Raw genomic sequence first — 18911 nt, forward strand, 5'->3', positions numbered from 1 at the left:
GTGACACCATAACAGGGAAACTCGATTTTTGTGGTTTCCATGTCATCATGTCAAGAAGCCGTAGCCTGTCACAGCCCAGGGTTGGTAGCATGTTTTTTGGTTGGACCCCATGTTGTTTGACTCCCAGCATGGGGATGAATTCCCTAGAGGAATCAGGCCAACAAAAAAAAAATGTGGGTCTTCCTTTTGAAGAAGACAGCTTAGTGCTAAAAGCACTGGAGCTGTTTCCAAACACCCCTGTGCTGGTAGGTGTGGGGTAATACACTTTAAATCGATATATCAGTATTTTTTGCTGGTGCACTACAGGTTCCAACAAGCCCTGGCATGTCTAATCTGTTTGGGTAAGCTGGCGCTTGTAGACCTAGCATAGTCATGGCTGCCAGAACATGCTTAGACTTGTAGAAGTATAATTGTGAGCATACACGGTCATCCAAAACACACTGGGACCTGTAGAAAAATAGTGTAAAATATGCACATACACTGTGAAAAGAAATTTTTAGTACTAAAAATAAAAAGTCCCCCACACACTCTCTTTTTCCAAATTATTGGTCACCTAATTCCACTGAGGGGTCTCTTTTATATTCTTTGTTGCAATCCATTGAAAAAACAACAAAGCAAAAAACAATTGACGTTTGGTCTATCAGCTGCTGATCAATACAGAGCGACTTCACTGTCAGTGGTCAGAACATGGGAAATCAGCTCTACATTGGGTAGTAGTGGTGAAGCCACACTTTCCATCAATAGAATTAATTAATAAAGCTCAATACAGAGCAGCTTTCCACCCTGACCAATCAGAAAATCAGAATAATCCGGTGTGTCAGTCCACATGGAGTATGTCTTCATTCTATCTATCTATCTATCTATCTATCTATCTATCCCTACCATTCCTCCTTAATCAATTATTTACGGTACATATATCAGTGGTTAAGTTTTACTTGGCCAGGGCACTACAGTTTTAATGTTCAAAAGTAATGTTATGTCTGCTAAAGACCATATCAATATTGTTTTTTTGTGAAATGTACACTAATACTACTACTTCTTTCAGACTGTAATTATCTTGGAACTGCTGAAGCAAAAAAAGTGGTTCCAAAGTAGAGTACTATTTCAATAGACTGAGATGTTTTTGTTTTTTAAAATTACTCACCTCAATATTTTATGTGATTTTAATTGTATTCTCTTTTAAATATATTTCACATGTTTAATGAACTTTTTATATTAAACATGCTTTTCTATTGATTAAGATTATTATTATGCTGTCAATTGGTATTTTATTTTTACTGTATATTTTATTTTTTATTTAATAAAACTGTTTGAAAACTGTTACTGAACTATGCTTCTCATTCCTATCTTTGTGGCCTTATGCCTTCAATCTGTATCACAGTTTTCAGACCTCATTAAGACAAGCTCTAGATGCACAGTGAAAACTGCCTTGGTTAGGCACCAATGCACCAATATAGTCTGCCCTATGCCCATGAAAGTGCATGCCTAATCTCTGCTCTGGGGAGACTCCTTTGCAAACTAGACTTCCACCTAGCTGTGTGGAGAGGCAGAAAATCTGTGCCAGGGTAAACATCACACTTCTTTCATTAAATAAAATATTTCCCTTTATCTCCTAAATTACTGTTGGGTTCCCCATCATTTATGGCTTAAATGAATCTTGAGAGTGAGGGACCACTGTGCCTGTCTTTGTTCCACGCAACATGTTTGTGTGTTTAAAGCTTTGGTTTGCACTGGGCAAAGTGTACTTATAAATGTGCTTCCCTGCTGAAAATGCATCCCACTAAAACTATAGGACATAACACAAAAGATACCAAGTCCTTTCGTGGAGTAGAAAAGGTCCTGTGACCTCCTGCATTGCAGGCGACACTCTTACAAATAGACCCTCTCCACCCGTAATTTCACTCTGCAAAATGCATTGCTCCACAGAGCCAAGCTCACCAACTATGTACTTTTAAAGAAACATCCTTACAATGCTCAAATCATCCCATTGCTCAGAGCAATCTTATACTCCTTTGCAAATTCAAATGGTAGACATCTAGGTGTACTCTCACAAATAAAGGTGCACGGTACCACCACAGAGGTTTTTGTGCTGCCCTCCAGCAGTTTTACACTTTGTAAATGAGGCTTTTAATCTTATTCACAGTCTTGTCACTGTCCATATCTGTCTCAGTCTTTATGTTCATAGTCTGTCCCTGTTTGGTTTGTCTTGTGTATCTGTTTTGATCATGTATTTATCACAAGATGGGCATTAACTCTTATGTACTGGCGTGAGATCACAATCACTGACAGACAGCAATAATTGTAAAAAGGATAATACAAATGTTTATTATAAAAGATAAATATAAACTCAATGGGTATTGAGCTGCAGAATACAACTTGATTGTTGAGAAATGTCTTGACCGGAGGAGCCCTGTTGCTAGATAGCACTCAGTAAAATAAATCAGAACATCTGCTGGACACAGCATTCTCAATGTTCCAGTCAAAGCTAAAATCAATTTGGGTGTTAGCTGCCTGAAAAACTCTGAATCCACCCCATCTTCTGCGTCTGAGACTAATTAAAACCAGTTCTTTGCTGGACATATATACATCTTTTTGAACTCTATAACAGTGATGATTGTATGTATGTTATCTATAATACACAGGGGCTTACTTAAGTAATAATCCTGTTAACCATTTCCACCACATTCCACTCTCTGACTTATGCAAGCTTTTGATCATTTACCATTCAAGGCAAAGTCTCAGCTGTTTTTTTCGCAACATTTTATAAAACAACTGGATACAATCTTAGAAATGAGATAAATAATGATTAATACAATGATTACATATAACAAACTAAGAATAATATCACTAAACCAACCTTGATAGCCAGGAAACCAATTAGCAAGGTTTAACCAACTTAGCCAATCAGGCCACTCATCTTATATATAATTTGTCTCTCTAAAATCATCTTTTTCTGTAAATATCCATGTATTTATCTGCTTCATTCTCACTCACATAACTGCTCCGAACATGATCTACAATGTGACACAGGCCCTTTTGTGCTACAGTTTAATACCAAAGCATAATGATTTAACACTTTAGCATTACATTTTACATTTGACAATATAACTAAAACAATGAAATTTCATCAGTGACATCATAAATAATTCTGTCAATTTCTTGAAATGATGAGCATTTTCTACTGCTAAACTCACTAATGATAATTATAATCCAAATTTCTTCTAATATGGCAAATTAATTAATTATTTTGCTTTGGGATTATTTTGTATTACCATTTTTCTTTTAACCAATGTGTATGTGTACGTATGGCAATTTGATTTACATTTACATTATCTTGCATCCATGTTGCAGGTGCTAATCTAGCTGATGTACAACTAGCCATTTCCCCTAACGGTAAAATGTATATGCTTGGTGTCCACATGCATAATAGTAGCTCTTAGACAAATATATTTGTCCTCTCCATCCAATATCATTGGCATAGAATAAAAATCGAGATAGAGCCCTTTATTGCAATACCCTAAAGGGTCACTCCATGTCAAATCACCCAGAAAAATTTCACAACCACCTTCTCAGATTTTCATGAAATTTGGTACGTCTGATACTACCACATATCTACTAACCCTTGTAATTTTTTTCTTCTCTATGCCTCGTAGTTTATATGAGGCCTTTATATAGATATAGGGGGTCAAAGTAATGTAAAATTGCTCAGAAAAAAATCACATCTCAGTGCCTAAACCACCTATACCTTTGAAATTGTTATCCTTTGTCAATCACAATATGGGAATTCCAGAAAAAAATGTTTTATCAATCTGTCCTGACTCTGAGAGTCATTAAAAATCATTTAGTTTAAAAATCAAGAATTTATTGAGACGAAAATATTCTCGTGTTCAATAAACATTATCAATCTGAGGCCCTTCTTTAAAAAAATAAATGATCCTTACTTAATGTGTATGTTGTGTCCCTGTGAATTCTGCACCCGTAACTAGTAATACTGTAGTTCTGTGTGGTTGTGTTTGGCCTTTGCCAATAAATTTCAAATGACACGTAGGGGCGTCAATCCCTTGCCTTAATTAAATAAATATTGAATGTCAGAAGCTGTACTGTGATCCGCTATGATGTCAATATGTTTTGGGAACTTCCTCTCACCATATCATATCTCTTTGCTAAACCTTGCACCTTCTTACTGAGAGCAGTGTAAGGGCTGGGTTTAGATGATTGAGGTGGGGCTGTGTGTGTTACAGGAGAGTGCTCAGTATGTTTCTCCCCAAATATTTTAAAATCTCATTCATGATATAAGATTGGACAGGTGTTTAAGATTGAGTTATTTTATAGCTGATTTGTCTATCTTTTTTAGGTTGTGTATTGGTTTTATGTCTTAATAAATGTATTTATCTTGATGTTCTGTTTTGGATGGTAGTTATAATACTTTATTTGCTCCTTTTTTTTTGCCTGTTTTTTAATGGGATTTTTCCACAATAAAGCATTAATATTTAATTTTACAGAAGAGGTCATAAGAGTGTGTGATGTTTTATCATCTAGCGCCCAATTGTGGTCCTGAGGGATTTTGTTTTAGGTACCTAATGCAGAGTAGTCTGGCACATGTTGGAGTAGACAGTTCATGGTAGCAAATAGTGAGCAACCAGAATATATTCGGCAGCACTTTAAAAATGCCAAGGGTCAGGGCAGGTTGAGATATGAGAGCAAATCTGTTTAACAAAGCCAAGAGTCAGGAGTGGAGATTGGAGAAGACAGTAGAATTCTTAGAACAATCCGTGTCAAAGATAAAGAACAGAGCAGGTTTAGGATACAAGGCACACTAGGTCAAGCTGGAACTATCACCAGCATTGGTATGCTGCCAGGAAGTGGTTTCTTAAGACAGCAGCCACATTCTGAAACTGCAGGATTATTAGCTGCCTGAGTGTGATAAGTAATAGCACAGCTGCCATACTGGGAGATGAAGAGAAGCTTGTTGTTGTTTACTTAGTAACCAACTGAATCAGTGATCTGCAGGATTGAAGCTAGACATGGTGGCACAAGTAATGCACAGCTGACAGATCAGACAAACAGGAGAAATCCGATTTCTTAACCCCCTAGCAGTGATGAGTTATTTGTTGTTTTTTGTTATTCTATTTCTGGCCGCCAGACAAAACTCCTAAACAATGCCTTACCACTTTAAGAAAGCTTAATTGTGTAACAATCAAGCTTTCCATGAAGTTGGAAGAATGAATCTTACCCCCCAAATGTATTCCCTGTTGAGTATGAACTCAGTATGGAAACTGATAAATTGAGCTAATGGAGATCTATGCTTGAACGTACACTCATGCTGAGTAGCTAAACAGACTTGAGAGATACCATGTTGTGTCATGCCTGCATTGACTGGAAAAGTCTGATTTTTTTGTGCAAGTAAATTCATTTTTCAACATTGTTGGTGGATTTTACCACTGGCTTGCCATCCATGTGCCCTTTTAAATTGATTTTTGTATTTATATTCTCAAAGTTAATAGTAGAAGATTGTAGCTGATGATCAGTAATAAGTGCAAATTCCCTTCCATACTGGCACTGAATGAATTTTACATCAAGTATTAGGCTCAATGGCTCTCTGTCAGTCAAAGTCTGTCAGTTTATGTGTAGACAGAAGCTTCACATGTCCAAATGATAAGGAACAAGACTTATTATACTCAGCCTAGGCCATGGGAGAGAATAGAGAGCAGTGGTTCACTCAGGATATAAGCCAAAGAAGGTCAGAAATCAGGGTAGGTGGTTGTTATGAGCCGCGGCGGTGCCCAGCCACCGCGACTCACTCACCCGCGTCCCGGCCGTCGCTGTGACGACCAGGGCGTCACTTCCGGGTCTTGTCCCGGTCGGGACGCTGCAGTTGATAGCGCCGCGTCCCGGCATTAGGTGCAGCCGGGCGCACGCGCTACTCTCATGTGAAATTCATTATGACAGCCCTTAGGGCTGATTAGTTCTTGTCTCCTATTGGGCAGTGCCTATTTATAAGGCAGGGAGGGCTTAGCCTCCCTGCCGGTTATAGTTCTGTGTCCCAGTTCATAGCCTGCTCCTGTACCTTATGATTGGATTTTCCGTGTATGACCTATTGCCTGTCCCTGGATCTTGAACCTTTGCCTGTGACCTTGACCTATTTGCCTGTCCCTGGATTGTGAACCTCTGCCTGTGACCTTGACCTATCGCTTGTCCCTGGTTCTGAACCTTTTCCTGTGCGCAGCCTTGTGAGTATAAACTTATACTACTTAGAGTTTAAGACCTAGGGGCATCTGAGTACCTGTGAGCTCAACCAGTCTCTACGGGAAAGGTGGCTGCTATAGGTGAAGACCACGTCACCTGTTCTATAAGTTTATGCCGCATTGGTTGTCGTAACAGTGGTATTGTAATTTCCTACAGAAACTCAATATAAACCTGATGCTCTAACACAATGTAATGAGCCTATTTTTGTGGAACTATCCTTCTTTGTATATGTGGAGCCATTGGAACTGCTTGAGGATTCGGCATACAGTTCAAACACGATTAATGAAAATCCATTTTTTATCTTGACATACTGACTAGAAACTAAATTTTCCATTTTGAGGGGAACAAAATGATGTAAATGTAATCTACTTTAGTGTTATCTTCAATCATTTATTTTTGAGATGTATACTGGCTCTGTTTAGTGATGATTTTAAATCCCCAAGCTCCAATCGTCACAGGACATTACATGACTATAAGATCGTGTCTATTCTTCCTTCCAGAACACAGAGACAGTGTTTCAGCTGACAGGTAAGACATGATATTGTATAGTGTAGACTTTGTATCATCCCATTACCAGACAGATGCACCTTAGCTCTCACTTTGTCATCCATGCTAATCAATTTTTATCACCAGATTTTAGAGGCCCTTAGTGGCATTTGTCTTTCAATGAAATGCTTGACAGTAAAGAGTGTTTGCACTAGTTCTTAAGTATATGTTGCAAAGCGATTGAAGGAAAACACAACTTGACCAAGCAAATTAACTGGGATTTTTGCTAACTTTGCTTTGTTTCTTCCATCTCATGACTAATGAATATCTTCAGGTTTAATCTGTAATCAAAGTAACGGAGAGCTCTTTCCTGCTCTTTCTTGTATATCTGGGTTTGTTTTTTCCAGCACAATTAAATCCTTAGTCCTATGCATCTAGATTAACAGCTTTGGGAAACAAAATCATAGCAATGTGAAACTTTTATATAATGAACAGATCATATGTACAGATTTAACATTTCAAAATGATGAGAGCCACACAAAATGTGTTAGAAGAGAGTTTCTGTAAGAATTTATGTGCAGAAATAGCCCTTTTAAGGACTGCTTATGTTCAAGGAGTAAAGTCTAACAGTTAATCAAACTGAAGTTTCTAACTATGAAATTATATGCAGCCTATATCAATATATGTCTGTCAATGAGTGTCGACAGATATATTTTCTATAGATCTCTATATAGACTTTAGCAATCCATTAATCTGTATATTAGTACAGAAAGGAAAGTGTGTGCTCAGAAAGAGGGAACTATGTAGTTCACTATGGTATACAAGCACATTGACTAATATAGTAACTTCCTGTGAAAAAGTAAGTTTGCTTTGACACCTGGGGAATGTAATTAAAGGTTTTTAATTTGTAGGTTCAGAGTTTATAAATGATATGCACTGAGTCCATTAATGATAATAACATTTACATTGCACACAAAGAAATAAGGTCATTTTTCCTGCAGGAACGGAACGTTTTAACTTGGAACACCTCTCCGATTTGGATTCTAATTCTTGCATATTATAGCCTTACTAATTTCTAGAGATCTGCAGAACATTGCCTGTTCCAACAACCTCTTGATGATAGGACATGTTCAGATGGACATTTTATTTCCTTTCATGGAGCATGTAAAAATTAGGCAGATCTCCTTTTCCTTGACTGTACCTCTTCTAAGAAAATACAACAAAAACTTGTAGGCAGTTATTGTTATTGTTATTATTATCCTTTATTTGTACAAGATTTCCGCAGCACCGTACAGAATACAAACAGTAGAGCATACCGGGTAAAACAAGACAGAACAATAAACGAATAATACCAAGACTCCAAAATCTCCAAGCATAGCTAGTACAGAGAAGATACAGCAGAAGAATAGGTAGCGAGACAGGAGGGAAAAGGGCCCTGCTCATAGGAGCTTACATACTAAAGGGGGGGCAAACAGACAGCAGGCATAATGGGCAGTCAGTGGAGAGGATCTATTGCAAGAGGAGCGGGAAAGAGGGGACAGAGGAAGATAGAGGTGAGAAGATCAAGCATTGAGAGAAGGTTAGCTGGATGGCTGGTAGGCTTTGAGGAACAGATGATTTTTTAGTGAACGTTTGAAGGTGCACAGATTAGGGAACAATCGGTTATGAGCAATTCTTTTCCTAGCATTCCATTCAAGTGAGATGTTTTATGAGCATATCTAAAGTGTCAAATAGCTTCAGATGCACTCAGTGAAAATGTCCAACTGGACTTAACACAAAATGTTAAAGGAAGGTAATTTCCTACAGGAACCCTGTTCTTTTCCAATACCCATTATTTACACCAAAGTTGGATAATAAATGACATAGGTGTTTTTTAATATCCAATGATCCAATACATAGCTCCACTGCTACCAGATAAAAACATTATTTCCACTCAATTTACACAATTTTTCCTGCTTTATATTGCTATTCTAATGAATCTAGTAAAGGCAATTATGGGTTTGATTGATCCAGGGAATTTATCTAATCTTCTTCCTGTAATATATAAAAGTACAAAAGTACTGCAAAATGGTAGAACATGTCAGGACTGAATGTAAGTATTATGAGATAATATACTCATACTACATATATGATACTGATCACCAAATTGAATGTTGACTATGGGCAAGCGCCTGCCTCTTTCACATGTGTTTATTAGCTGAACCAGGATTGTGGCTGCATCAGGTGGTAAATAAAGGGATATGCCAATTGTGTAGTATTGTTATATAGAGAAAATGTAACTACAAGAGAACCACTCACAATCATAGTAGAGTTCATGCAAAGCTGAATAAGATGTACAGACGTGTTCCAGATACTTGTTTCCAAATATGCCCAGATAAAGGAGATAGGGATCACATTTTCTGTCTATATTCCATAGCTAAAAAAGATTTGGGATCAGGTGATCAATATTTGAAATAATTATTCTACGTGACTCTAATCCAGACTTTATGTTGAATAAATGAATATGTTTGTTAGGGTGAATAAATTCATTGTTAGGCTAAACTATTATTAGCTGGGAGAAATTTTTAACCAAAATTCAGTTTATTTACACTATGGAAAGACTTAAGTATAAAATTATTTGGAAATTAGTATCTTTGGTTCACATATAAACAAAGTATCTGATATCCTCTGATCGTACAAGACATATCTCCTCTTCCTCTTTCCTATAACTTTTCAAAATAGTTCTAGAACAATGTCATCCAGTTTTATTGTCCGCTAAATGTTATCATAGGATATAGAGAGCATTATTGATACATTGTTGTAATTTCTTTTATTGGTGATTTTAATTAAAAATAAATAAATTAAGTAAAGGTAAAGATAATAGTGGAATGTGCCTAGGACTAATTAGTCTACAAGAACTTTGGAAGTCACAGATTATAGTTGTGTTCCGGGTAGTGACACATTTTTTTTTAGAGAAGAAATGACAACAGATAGAAGTTCATGCCAGACAGACATGGTATGATAGGACTCAAGAGAACACAAATACAACTTTTTTATTTATAGTAAAACAAATATAAAATATTAAACATAGACTAAAAACTACTTAACGTGACTTAACTTTTCACAGCACCGCCATCTCCACTCACAACAGTATATAGTCGTAAAGGCACAAATGTTTAAAAAGTTAAACATATAAAGTAATTGATTGTGGAAATGTCATGAATGAAGTAAATGGGAACATAAACAATAGCGTGTAGAAAATGATTACACTATAAACTGATGCTCTATGCATAAGGCATGATGAAGGCAGCTTAAACTCTAAATATCAAAGCATACTAATTGTGTAACACCAAAAGATATTTTAAGATGCAACAAAATAGTAATAACATAAATATAAAACCATCAAGTGAAATTACATACAATAAAAAGAGAACACATGAAACTAAATGAAAATAAGAAGACCAGCACAATAAATGGACATTATTAAAGGACCATTGAACCCTAAAATTGAAAATTTCAGATAAGAGCTATAAAGGTAAAATGTATTGTTCAGTGTTAATTTGACATTCCATTGCAGTTCTGTTAAAATCAGCGTACAGCCAACACATTCCATTACAGAAAGCTACTTCTAGTCTAGCTTAAACTCCTCCCACAAATTCAGGATTGTGTTCTTGTGGGATTAATGCCCCTGCCCTTGTGTATGGATCATCTAGTCCAGTGTTTCTCAACTCCAGTCCTCAGGACCCCCTAGCAGTACATGTTTTCTTTATCTCCTTGCTGGAGCACAGGTGTATTCATTACTGACTGACACAGTGTAGCAGGTGGTATAATTATTTCACTGGTCATCTGGCAATCCAGCACTGTTAGTAGGTCTTGAGGACTGGAGTTGAGAAACACTGATCTAGGCCATATTGTGCATTTCAGCAATGTCTGTGTAGCTGTCAGTCAGTGTTTGCGTGTAACATATCTTCAGTAAGTGTATTATCTCATTTAGTGATGAGCGAAGCTGTTGCAAAATTTCATGCAAATCACATTTACAGCAGATTCAAGCAGACTGTTTCATAGATATGCAAAGTTCCGGTGATAGAATCTTCAGGATGCTCATTTGCTTCATTATTCTGTTGACGTGAATTTCACAGTAGTGTAAATTTCCATTTTGCAAGACTTGGGGTAGGACTGGGAACATTTAAGGACAAATACCACTGGTGAAATGGGAAATTTTGTAAAGTGTAATTAGGAGAACATTCCCCTGCATAGGTTTGAAAATGTTGCTCATCTCTAATCTTATCATTTACTGAGTTTACCTGATATTAGTAACCATTTTTCACTGTCTCTCAATTTTTACAGTTTCTTCAAGCCTGCCGGTCATCTTGGAAGTTATATGTTTTTAATTAGGATTTTTGCTCCATCTCCCTATAGAACTAAAGCTCACCTTCACAATATTGTTGATATATTTGTGTTGGCTTGAAATTAAATGTTGATAAATGGAAAATTGGAATGGAACAGAATTGACAGAGTTCCGCATCCTGGGATTCTATGAGTTGCCTCACCTGCAATTCTCTCTGTTTATTACTTTTCTTTTAATCTACCTTATGGCATTTTCTGGAAATGTAACTATCCTCGTGATCATTTATATGGAGCCTCGGCTACATACACCCATGTACTTCTTCCTGTGCAACTTATCTTTTCTTGACATTACGTTCACATCGACGGTTCTCCCTAAACTTCTACATATCTGCTTAACAGGGTACCAGAAAATTACCTACCTTGGCTGTGTCACTCAAATGTTTTTCTTTGTCATATGTGTAGTGTCAGAGTATTGTCTTCTGGCTGTCATGGCGTATGACCGATACATGGCCATCTGCCATCCTCTGCGCTATTCATCTATTATGACCTTTAAGGTGTGTATCTGCCTGTCTTCTGTTTCATGGTTCTGTGGCCTTTTAGACTCAACAACTTATTTGTCTCTGTTGTCTGAATACTCCTTCTGCAAATCAAATGTCATTAATCATTTATTCTGTGACCTTAAGCCCCTCCTGAAACTTTCTTGCAGTGGGACTCAAAGTGTAGAGTCAGCTATACAAGTGTCTGGGGCTCTTTTTGGATTTACACCGCTAATATTCATTGCAATTTCCTACATCTTCATTATCTCTTCTATCTTAAGAATTCGCTCTAACAAGGGGAAACGCAAAGCCTTCTCTACTTGCTCCTCTCACATTACAGTGATCATTCTGTTTTTTGGAATTATACTTGCAATGTATATGAGACCAAAGTCAGCCTATTCCATAGAACAGGACAAAGTGTTTTCAGTACTCTACATATTTTGTATCCCCATGCTGAATCCGGTGATATACAGCCTGAGAAATGATGATGTGAAAAAGGCTTTAAGAAAACTGAGAAAAAAGCTCCTCCATAGATGAAAAGTAAAACTCACGTCAGACACAGATTAGCCATCCAATACCTCTATCTTTAGTGCCTTGTTTGTAATAAATTAGTTGTTCTCATCTTCAACATGTAATATTAGTCTAGTATCTTCAGGCTGACATTGAGTACACAAACACTGAGAACTAAAATAAACATGTAATAGACAAAAATATAACATAGAGATGGTAGAAAGGTCATTTCCACTCTCCCATAACACATGATTTATTTAAGAGAGTTTAAACAAGCAATATTTTAGGAGAAAAAAAGTAATAGCTCTAGATAATATTCCTAAAGAAATATCATACTGGACATAAAACGGACATTTTTATATTTCCAGTCATGCTCATTTCCTTGTGGACCGACATCCCACAAAAAAGAGACACAGGATGATTTTAAGGAGTCAATTTCTAAAATCATAATATGGGTGTGCACCTATGAACGTGCAAGGTGGAAAATAGGTGCTATGCATATAATGAAATTGGCTGTGCATTCAAAAATGTTATGGCTAGAAAATGACCCTTAGGGCTAGATTTACTAAACTGTGGGTTTCAAAAAGTGGAGATGTTGCTTATAGTAACCAATAAGATTCTAGTTATCATTTATTTAGTACATTCTACATAATGACAGCTAGAATCTAATTGATTGCTATAGGCAACATCTTTTTTTTCAATCTTGCAGTTTAGTAAATATACCCCTTAATGTTGGTTGGGATGATAAATGCTGTTGTATGGTGCATCTAATAATACATGGTGGAGCTATCCATTCTTCTAGATCCCCAAACAACTGGAATTTTTAGAGTTGGCCACTCGTGTGGGTACAAGTATCACCAAATCTGACAGAGATCCAGCCTTTTAGCAGTCTCGCCATCATCAAGTGAATGATCAACTTAGCAGGAAAATAATGGCCTCATGGAACTTTGAAACTTTGACTAAAAGTTATTCATTTTGTTTTTCTGGGTACTCTGCATTAAATACATTTATATAAATAGGGTAACTTTGTGCCTCCTAGAGCAATGAAGCACTGCCTAATAATAGTGCTAAAGACTACCTTGACTTACTAAAAACAAAACTAATGTGTTTAGCAAAATCTGCATAAGAACATGTCCATGCCAATAAATTAAGTTAATTTAAACGTGACAACTCTTTAAATATTTAAAAACCAAAAGGTGTTAAGCCTTTAAGTACATTGTATTTCCTAGCTGGAATTTTAATATTATTATTACGATTTATTTATATAGCGCCACTAATTCCACAGCGCTGTACAGAGAACTCACTCACATCAATCCCTGCCCCATTGTTGCTTACAGTCTAAATTCCCTAATACACACAGACATACAGACAGACACACAGACTAGGGTCAATTTGTTAGCAGCCAATTAACCTACCAGCATGTTTTTGGAGTGTGGGAGGAAAACCAGAGCACCCAGAGGAAACCCACACAAACACGGGGAGAACATACAAACTCCACACAGATAAGGCCATGGTGGGGAATTGAACTCATGACCCCAGTGCTACAAGGCAGAAGTGCTAACCACTTAGCCACAGTGCTTCCACGTGCTGCTAATATCAGGCATAATTATGAAATGGCAAAATACTTTAAAAAATATATTTATATTATAAGACTTCTGTGTACATATCTGCACTTGAGGTGTAACTGTTGATCTGCTGCTTATTACATTTATATAGAAATTTGCACAAATTTACACAATACTTTGCCATGAGTCTGGTTACTTTAATGTTTTCATTATTTTAGCAATTTCAACAAATTATTTTAGGGAAGTAACTGTTCAAGAATTTTTTATAGAGATTTGTAAACTTTATTCATATAAACTCATCAAATATCAATATACAATATAGTTTTGGTTCTAAAACCATCTTTGTGTTTTGTTTTTATTTTTGGCCTAAAATCCTCATGTGTTTTGGTTTTGGATCTGGATTGCATTAAAAATTATGCAAAAAATTATAATCATATAATTTTGAGCTGTTTTTGTTCCTGCATTAGTATTTATAGCATTAACACTCATTTACATGTATTTACAGTCTATTTTTCTAATGCTATCAATATTGTCACCAATGTGGACAAAAGGCTGCAGCGAGCTGAATAGAATTAGTGACAGAGCAGATTGGGGTAGGACTGGAAACATTGAATTGACACTAGCCTCTCTCTCTCTGTTTGTGTGTGTATGTTAGGGAATTTATACTGTTACCTACAATGGGGCAGGGACTGATGTGAGTGAGTTCTCTGTACAGCAGTACATAATTAGTGGAGCTACATAAATAGCTGCTGATGATAATGAATATACAATCCCTATGAAATATTGTGGCAAAGCCATGGCAGATAGCATGGTAGTTTAAATAAAGCAAGGAACACCTTTAAAACATAAAGACATACTTTTAGTAAAGAAGATAGCCCAGGGTAGGCCCACCCCACCAATAAAATAGTTTTAGGAAATCGCTGTAGCATTTAAAGTGTGGAATTCTACCTTGTTACTACCTCTTGCTTCAATTGGTTGCATCATTATTTTGTTGCTGCTGCAGCCTACATGCGGTCGCTTAATGCCGAAAATGCCTGGAAATTTAACCGACCACAGACAGCATTTCCTGCATTGCCCTCTCATTTTTTTTAGGAATTCTGAACCAAATTTTGTGTGCAAAGTATGGTACAATCCCTACGAAACATAGTGACAGCACTGGTTGGTTATTTAAGAAATGAAAATAGAGAGACAGGCATCAATAGATATTTTAGATGAGTAGATAGACAAATGTGGACATGTCCCAGAAATGAAATGGTGGAAGAAACACCATGGACACAATATTTTCAACATTAGACAGCATTTGTCATGGAAAGTAATGAGACAGAAATCAAAGTTCATTAGATGGACAGCAGCATCAACAGACATTAAAAAAAGGAGATAGACGAAGGTGTCCTAAACCCAGAAATGAAATGGTGGGAGAAAGTCCATCGTCACAATGTTTTCAACATTAGACAGCATGTGTCATGGAAAGTAAAACGGCAGTAATCAAAAGCTCATTAGATGGATAGCATCATAAATAGACATTAAGACAAGTAGATAGATGAAGGTGTTCTGTGCCCAGAAATGAAAAAGTGGAAGAAAGACCTGGGACACAATATTTTCAACTTTAGACAGCATGTGTCATGAAAAGTAAAGAGACAGTAATCAAAAGCTCATTAGAGGAACATCAGCATCAACAGACATTTAGACAAGTAGATAGATGATGGTGAGCTGCACCCAGAAGTGAAATAGTGTGAGAATACCACAGACACAGTATTTTCAATGTTAAACAGCATGTGTCATGGAAAATAAGGAGGCATTAAGCAAAGCTCATTAGACAGATTGCAGTGGCACCAGTAGATATTTTAGACAAGATGATAGACGAAAGTCATAATGTAAAATAGTGCAAGATACAAGACCAGTACTCTTCATACAATTTGTAGTTCATTTTGATGAACACCAGTTTTTCTAAATTTTTGGGAAGTAGTCTACTACAATGATCACTCACAATGTTTACTCTTTTGCAAAACCCTCTTTCCGAGTAAATCTACTTGAAGCTGTAGTTGCCACAACTCCTGATGAGATAGGGAAAGGAAGGACTGTTACTTTACATATCTTCATACACTGCTCCACAATATTATTTAAATTTATGCAATTGGTTCTTCAAAAAAATATAATTTTTTTATTTTTTTTTGGGGGGGGGGGGCGCTGCTCAGAGTTGAAGAGCACCCTGTTTTTTGGACGCTTGCTAGTACAAGTGTCAGTGATTCTGCCCCCACACAATTGATCACAGTCGAACAACACCCTGTGTTTCTCCACTAAATAATTTACTGATTCTGACCTTTGCACATCTGCCTTCATATGGAAACACTTTGATTTTAAACTAAAATTATTAATATACTATTGCAACCAGTAGCCACTGCTTGTGTACTCTTCACTCTCTCACACCCAATTTGTCAGCACACATTTCCTGCAGACTGATGTGTAAATGAACTGTTAAGATTTGTGCAGTAAAATCACAGCTATTTCAATATACATTGCCTCTTTCATCGTGTCCAGACCTCTACAAGTCACTTTATGAGCACAGAATTGCAGCAAATATCTTACCCACAATCTATCACTTCTAAAATGTCAACAGAGAACAGGAGGGTGGGCTATATATAGACAATACCGATCCAAAACTCGTGAGTTCGGACATTTGGTGCGATACTTGGTACCCCAAAATTCGGGTCTGTTGGAATTCTTTGAATCCGAACAGCTCATATCTAATTTTAATTATTTATTTTCATTAAACAGTCAACTGGCTTTGATAACTTTTAAGAAATACAATTCTAAAATGAATTCCAGAAACATGGTTATTGTTTGTGAATTCTAAATTTAAGGAAAATTGTTAAAGAATATGTAATAACTTCACAATTTGTTTGTAGACTCCATCCATTGTGTACTTTCGCTAAATACATCCAACATATAGAATAAAGCATATAATTCCATACCTCAGAGGTATGATGTACAAAGTTTTAGCTTAAAAAGTGCAAACAAGTAATCTTTAATTGTCTTTCAGCATTTTGCCTCTCCGGCACTGTTCATTGAAGACTTTGGACAAATGGATGAATTTCCCTTTGCAGAGAGAGGGGTCAAATTGCAGTTTTATAGATTCCTTTGTGCAGAATTATAAGGTCTATGCAAAATATCTTAATTGGAGATTCAGGTTATATGGAGAGTCCTAACCAGGTATTTCATAGTAGACAATGTGCACACTGGTTTATAGTACTTGAAATGTGTTTATTAGACGCTATTAATGTTTGACACCATAGAATTACTGAATTAAGATCAGAAAAAAAGGCAAAATAAAACATATTTAAATTTCACCAGTATTCACCTACTATCAATGAAACCTACCAAATGTGGTAGAACAATATAATCTACAGAGATAAAAACGTGTACTATAACAATTCACTCAGCATGTGAACCTCAAATGTAATCCTATCAAAATAAAATATTGAGTGTCCCATCATTACCATGTCTGGCCTGTAATATATCACTAGGTAGATAGTGGGTATCAACTATTGAAAGTTTAGCATGAAGGATAGAAGAGAGGGTAGAAAAAAGAAATTAATGGTTATGTGGGAAGATATTTCAACTGCTGATTAAAAGCTGACAGTTGTGTGTTGTCTATGAAAAACTAATTACACATATGAAAGAATTTATTCATTAAATTGCACAAGAATAACCTCTCACATAACAAATAGCAATGACCATTGGATGGACTGAAATGGGGGGATGGTTGGCAGCCAACTAGGCATTAGTAGTAGTTTTATCAACCCAATTCAGTCACTTCTGGTACTAGACAAAAAAATCACTAAAAAATCATATACAATGATAAGTGGGCCACAGCTCCCTAAATGCAGATATCTGTATCTGCCAATAGAAAGGAAAAAAAGGATAGACAAATAAGTATTTAATATCAAATAAAATATTTTATATTACTAAAAACAGTTAGAATGGAATATCTGAAAAAACAGCAATTACACATATATATATAGGAACAACGTTAGCATGGACTTAACATACAAATGAATACATGGATAATGGGTCACTGGGATACATACAGTCACTCTCCTGGCTAAATCAGAGACCACCGCCGACCAAAAGGAAGGTTAGAATTAGCATACAGAAATCAGCTGCAGCAATCGTGCTGTAAGAGATACATGAAAAGCGTTTGTCCCACTTTGAAGCCACTAGAAAATGGATAGGCAGTAGATGAATGTCCCAGTTATGATCCACTTGATCTGCAATCCATAGACATAAATACTAACCCCGGGGTTTGGAGACTGACAAGTCCAGAGGTACACCGTGCCAATGCAATGACAAGGACTGACGCGTTTCTCCGTAGGTAATGCGGATTCATCAGAGGAATAGTCATATTTGTTAGAAGACATGCTATTTAAAAGCCGAGCCGGAGGTCACATGACATCGCCTGGCCATTCAGAAAATGTGTCAAGCAAAAGGACAAAGTTGAAATGAAGCTGACAGTTCAACACCAAAAGTCAGGATGAAAATATAGGGAAGGCAAATTGGCCAAGGCAGCACCTGTGAATGTGTAAGGAGGATCCTTTTCTGGCATATCCTTAGCATCAGAACCTGAAGACACGTGAACAGATTTCTGAATCCATCACTGCTCACTCAGTTATTCCCTGGCATAGGGGCATATTTACTAAACTGCGGGTTTGAAAAAGTGGAGATGTTGGCTATAGCAACCAATCAGATTCTAGCTGCCATTTTGTAGAATGCACTAAATAAATGAAAGCTAGAATCTGATTGGTTGCTATAGGCAACGCCTCCACTTTTCCCAAACCCACAGTTTAGTAAATCTAGCCCATAGACTTGTTCAGCTAACCATCACAGAGTCATTCACGGAACCTTTTCTAGCAGTGTGAAATATAATCTGCTTGTGTGAAGTACTGACCCTCTGATGAAACACCAAAACCTGCACGAGTTCTCTGTCACATGTCCCGGACTTGCAATGAGTCCATTGCACTCCAGATGAAACTATTATCCTTCAAACTGGGACAACCTGACAGATCTGGAGAGCCCTTTTTCTGCTGTGAGCCTGAACACTCGCAGCAGCTGCCACTTGCACAATAGTACATTCTGTGCCAGTGATGTTTCTGGTGGCATCAGCAGGTGCTCAAGCTGCCTGACCTAATTCTAGACTAATATCAATAAAAAAGAAAACTAACAAATGAATTCAGGTTCAGGATTT

General features: G+C 36.8%; 1 protein-coding gene across 1 annotated transcript; it reads left to right on the forward strand.

Moving 5' to 3' along the window:
* The first annotated feature begins 11195 nt into the window (after window positions 1-11195).
* Window positions 11196-12131, forward strand: LOC142101514 (olfactory receptor 5AR1-like). Its single transcript, XM_075185970.1, has one exon. The coding sequence runs from the start codon at window positions 11196-11198 to the stop codon at window positions 12129-12131; it is 936 nt and encodes a 311-aa protein (XP_075042071.1).
* Window positions 12132-18911: the final 6780 nt, after the last annotated feature.

Source organism: Mixophyes fleayi, chromosome 9, assembly GCF_038048845.1.
Source record: "Mixophyes fleayi isolate aMixFle1 chromosome 9, aMixFle1.hap1, whole genome shotgun sequence".
Classification (NCBI taxonomy): domain Eukaryota; kingdom Metazoa; phylum Chordata; class Amphibia; order Anura; family Limnodynastidae; genus Mixophyes; species Mixophyes fleayi.

Coding starts and splice junctions, on each gene's coding strand:
- LOC142101514 (XM_075185970.1), top strand. CDS start 11,196: ATGGAAAATTGGAATGGAACAGAATTGACAGAGTTCCGCATCCTGGGA.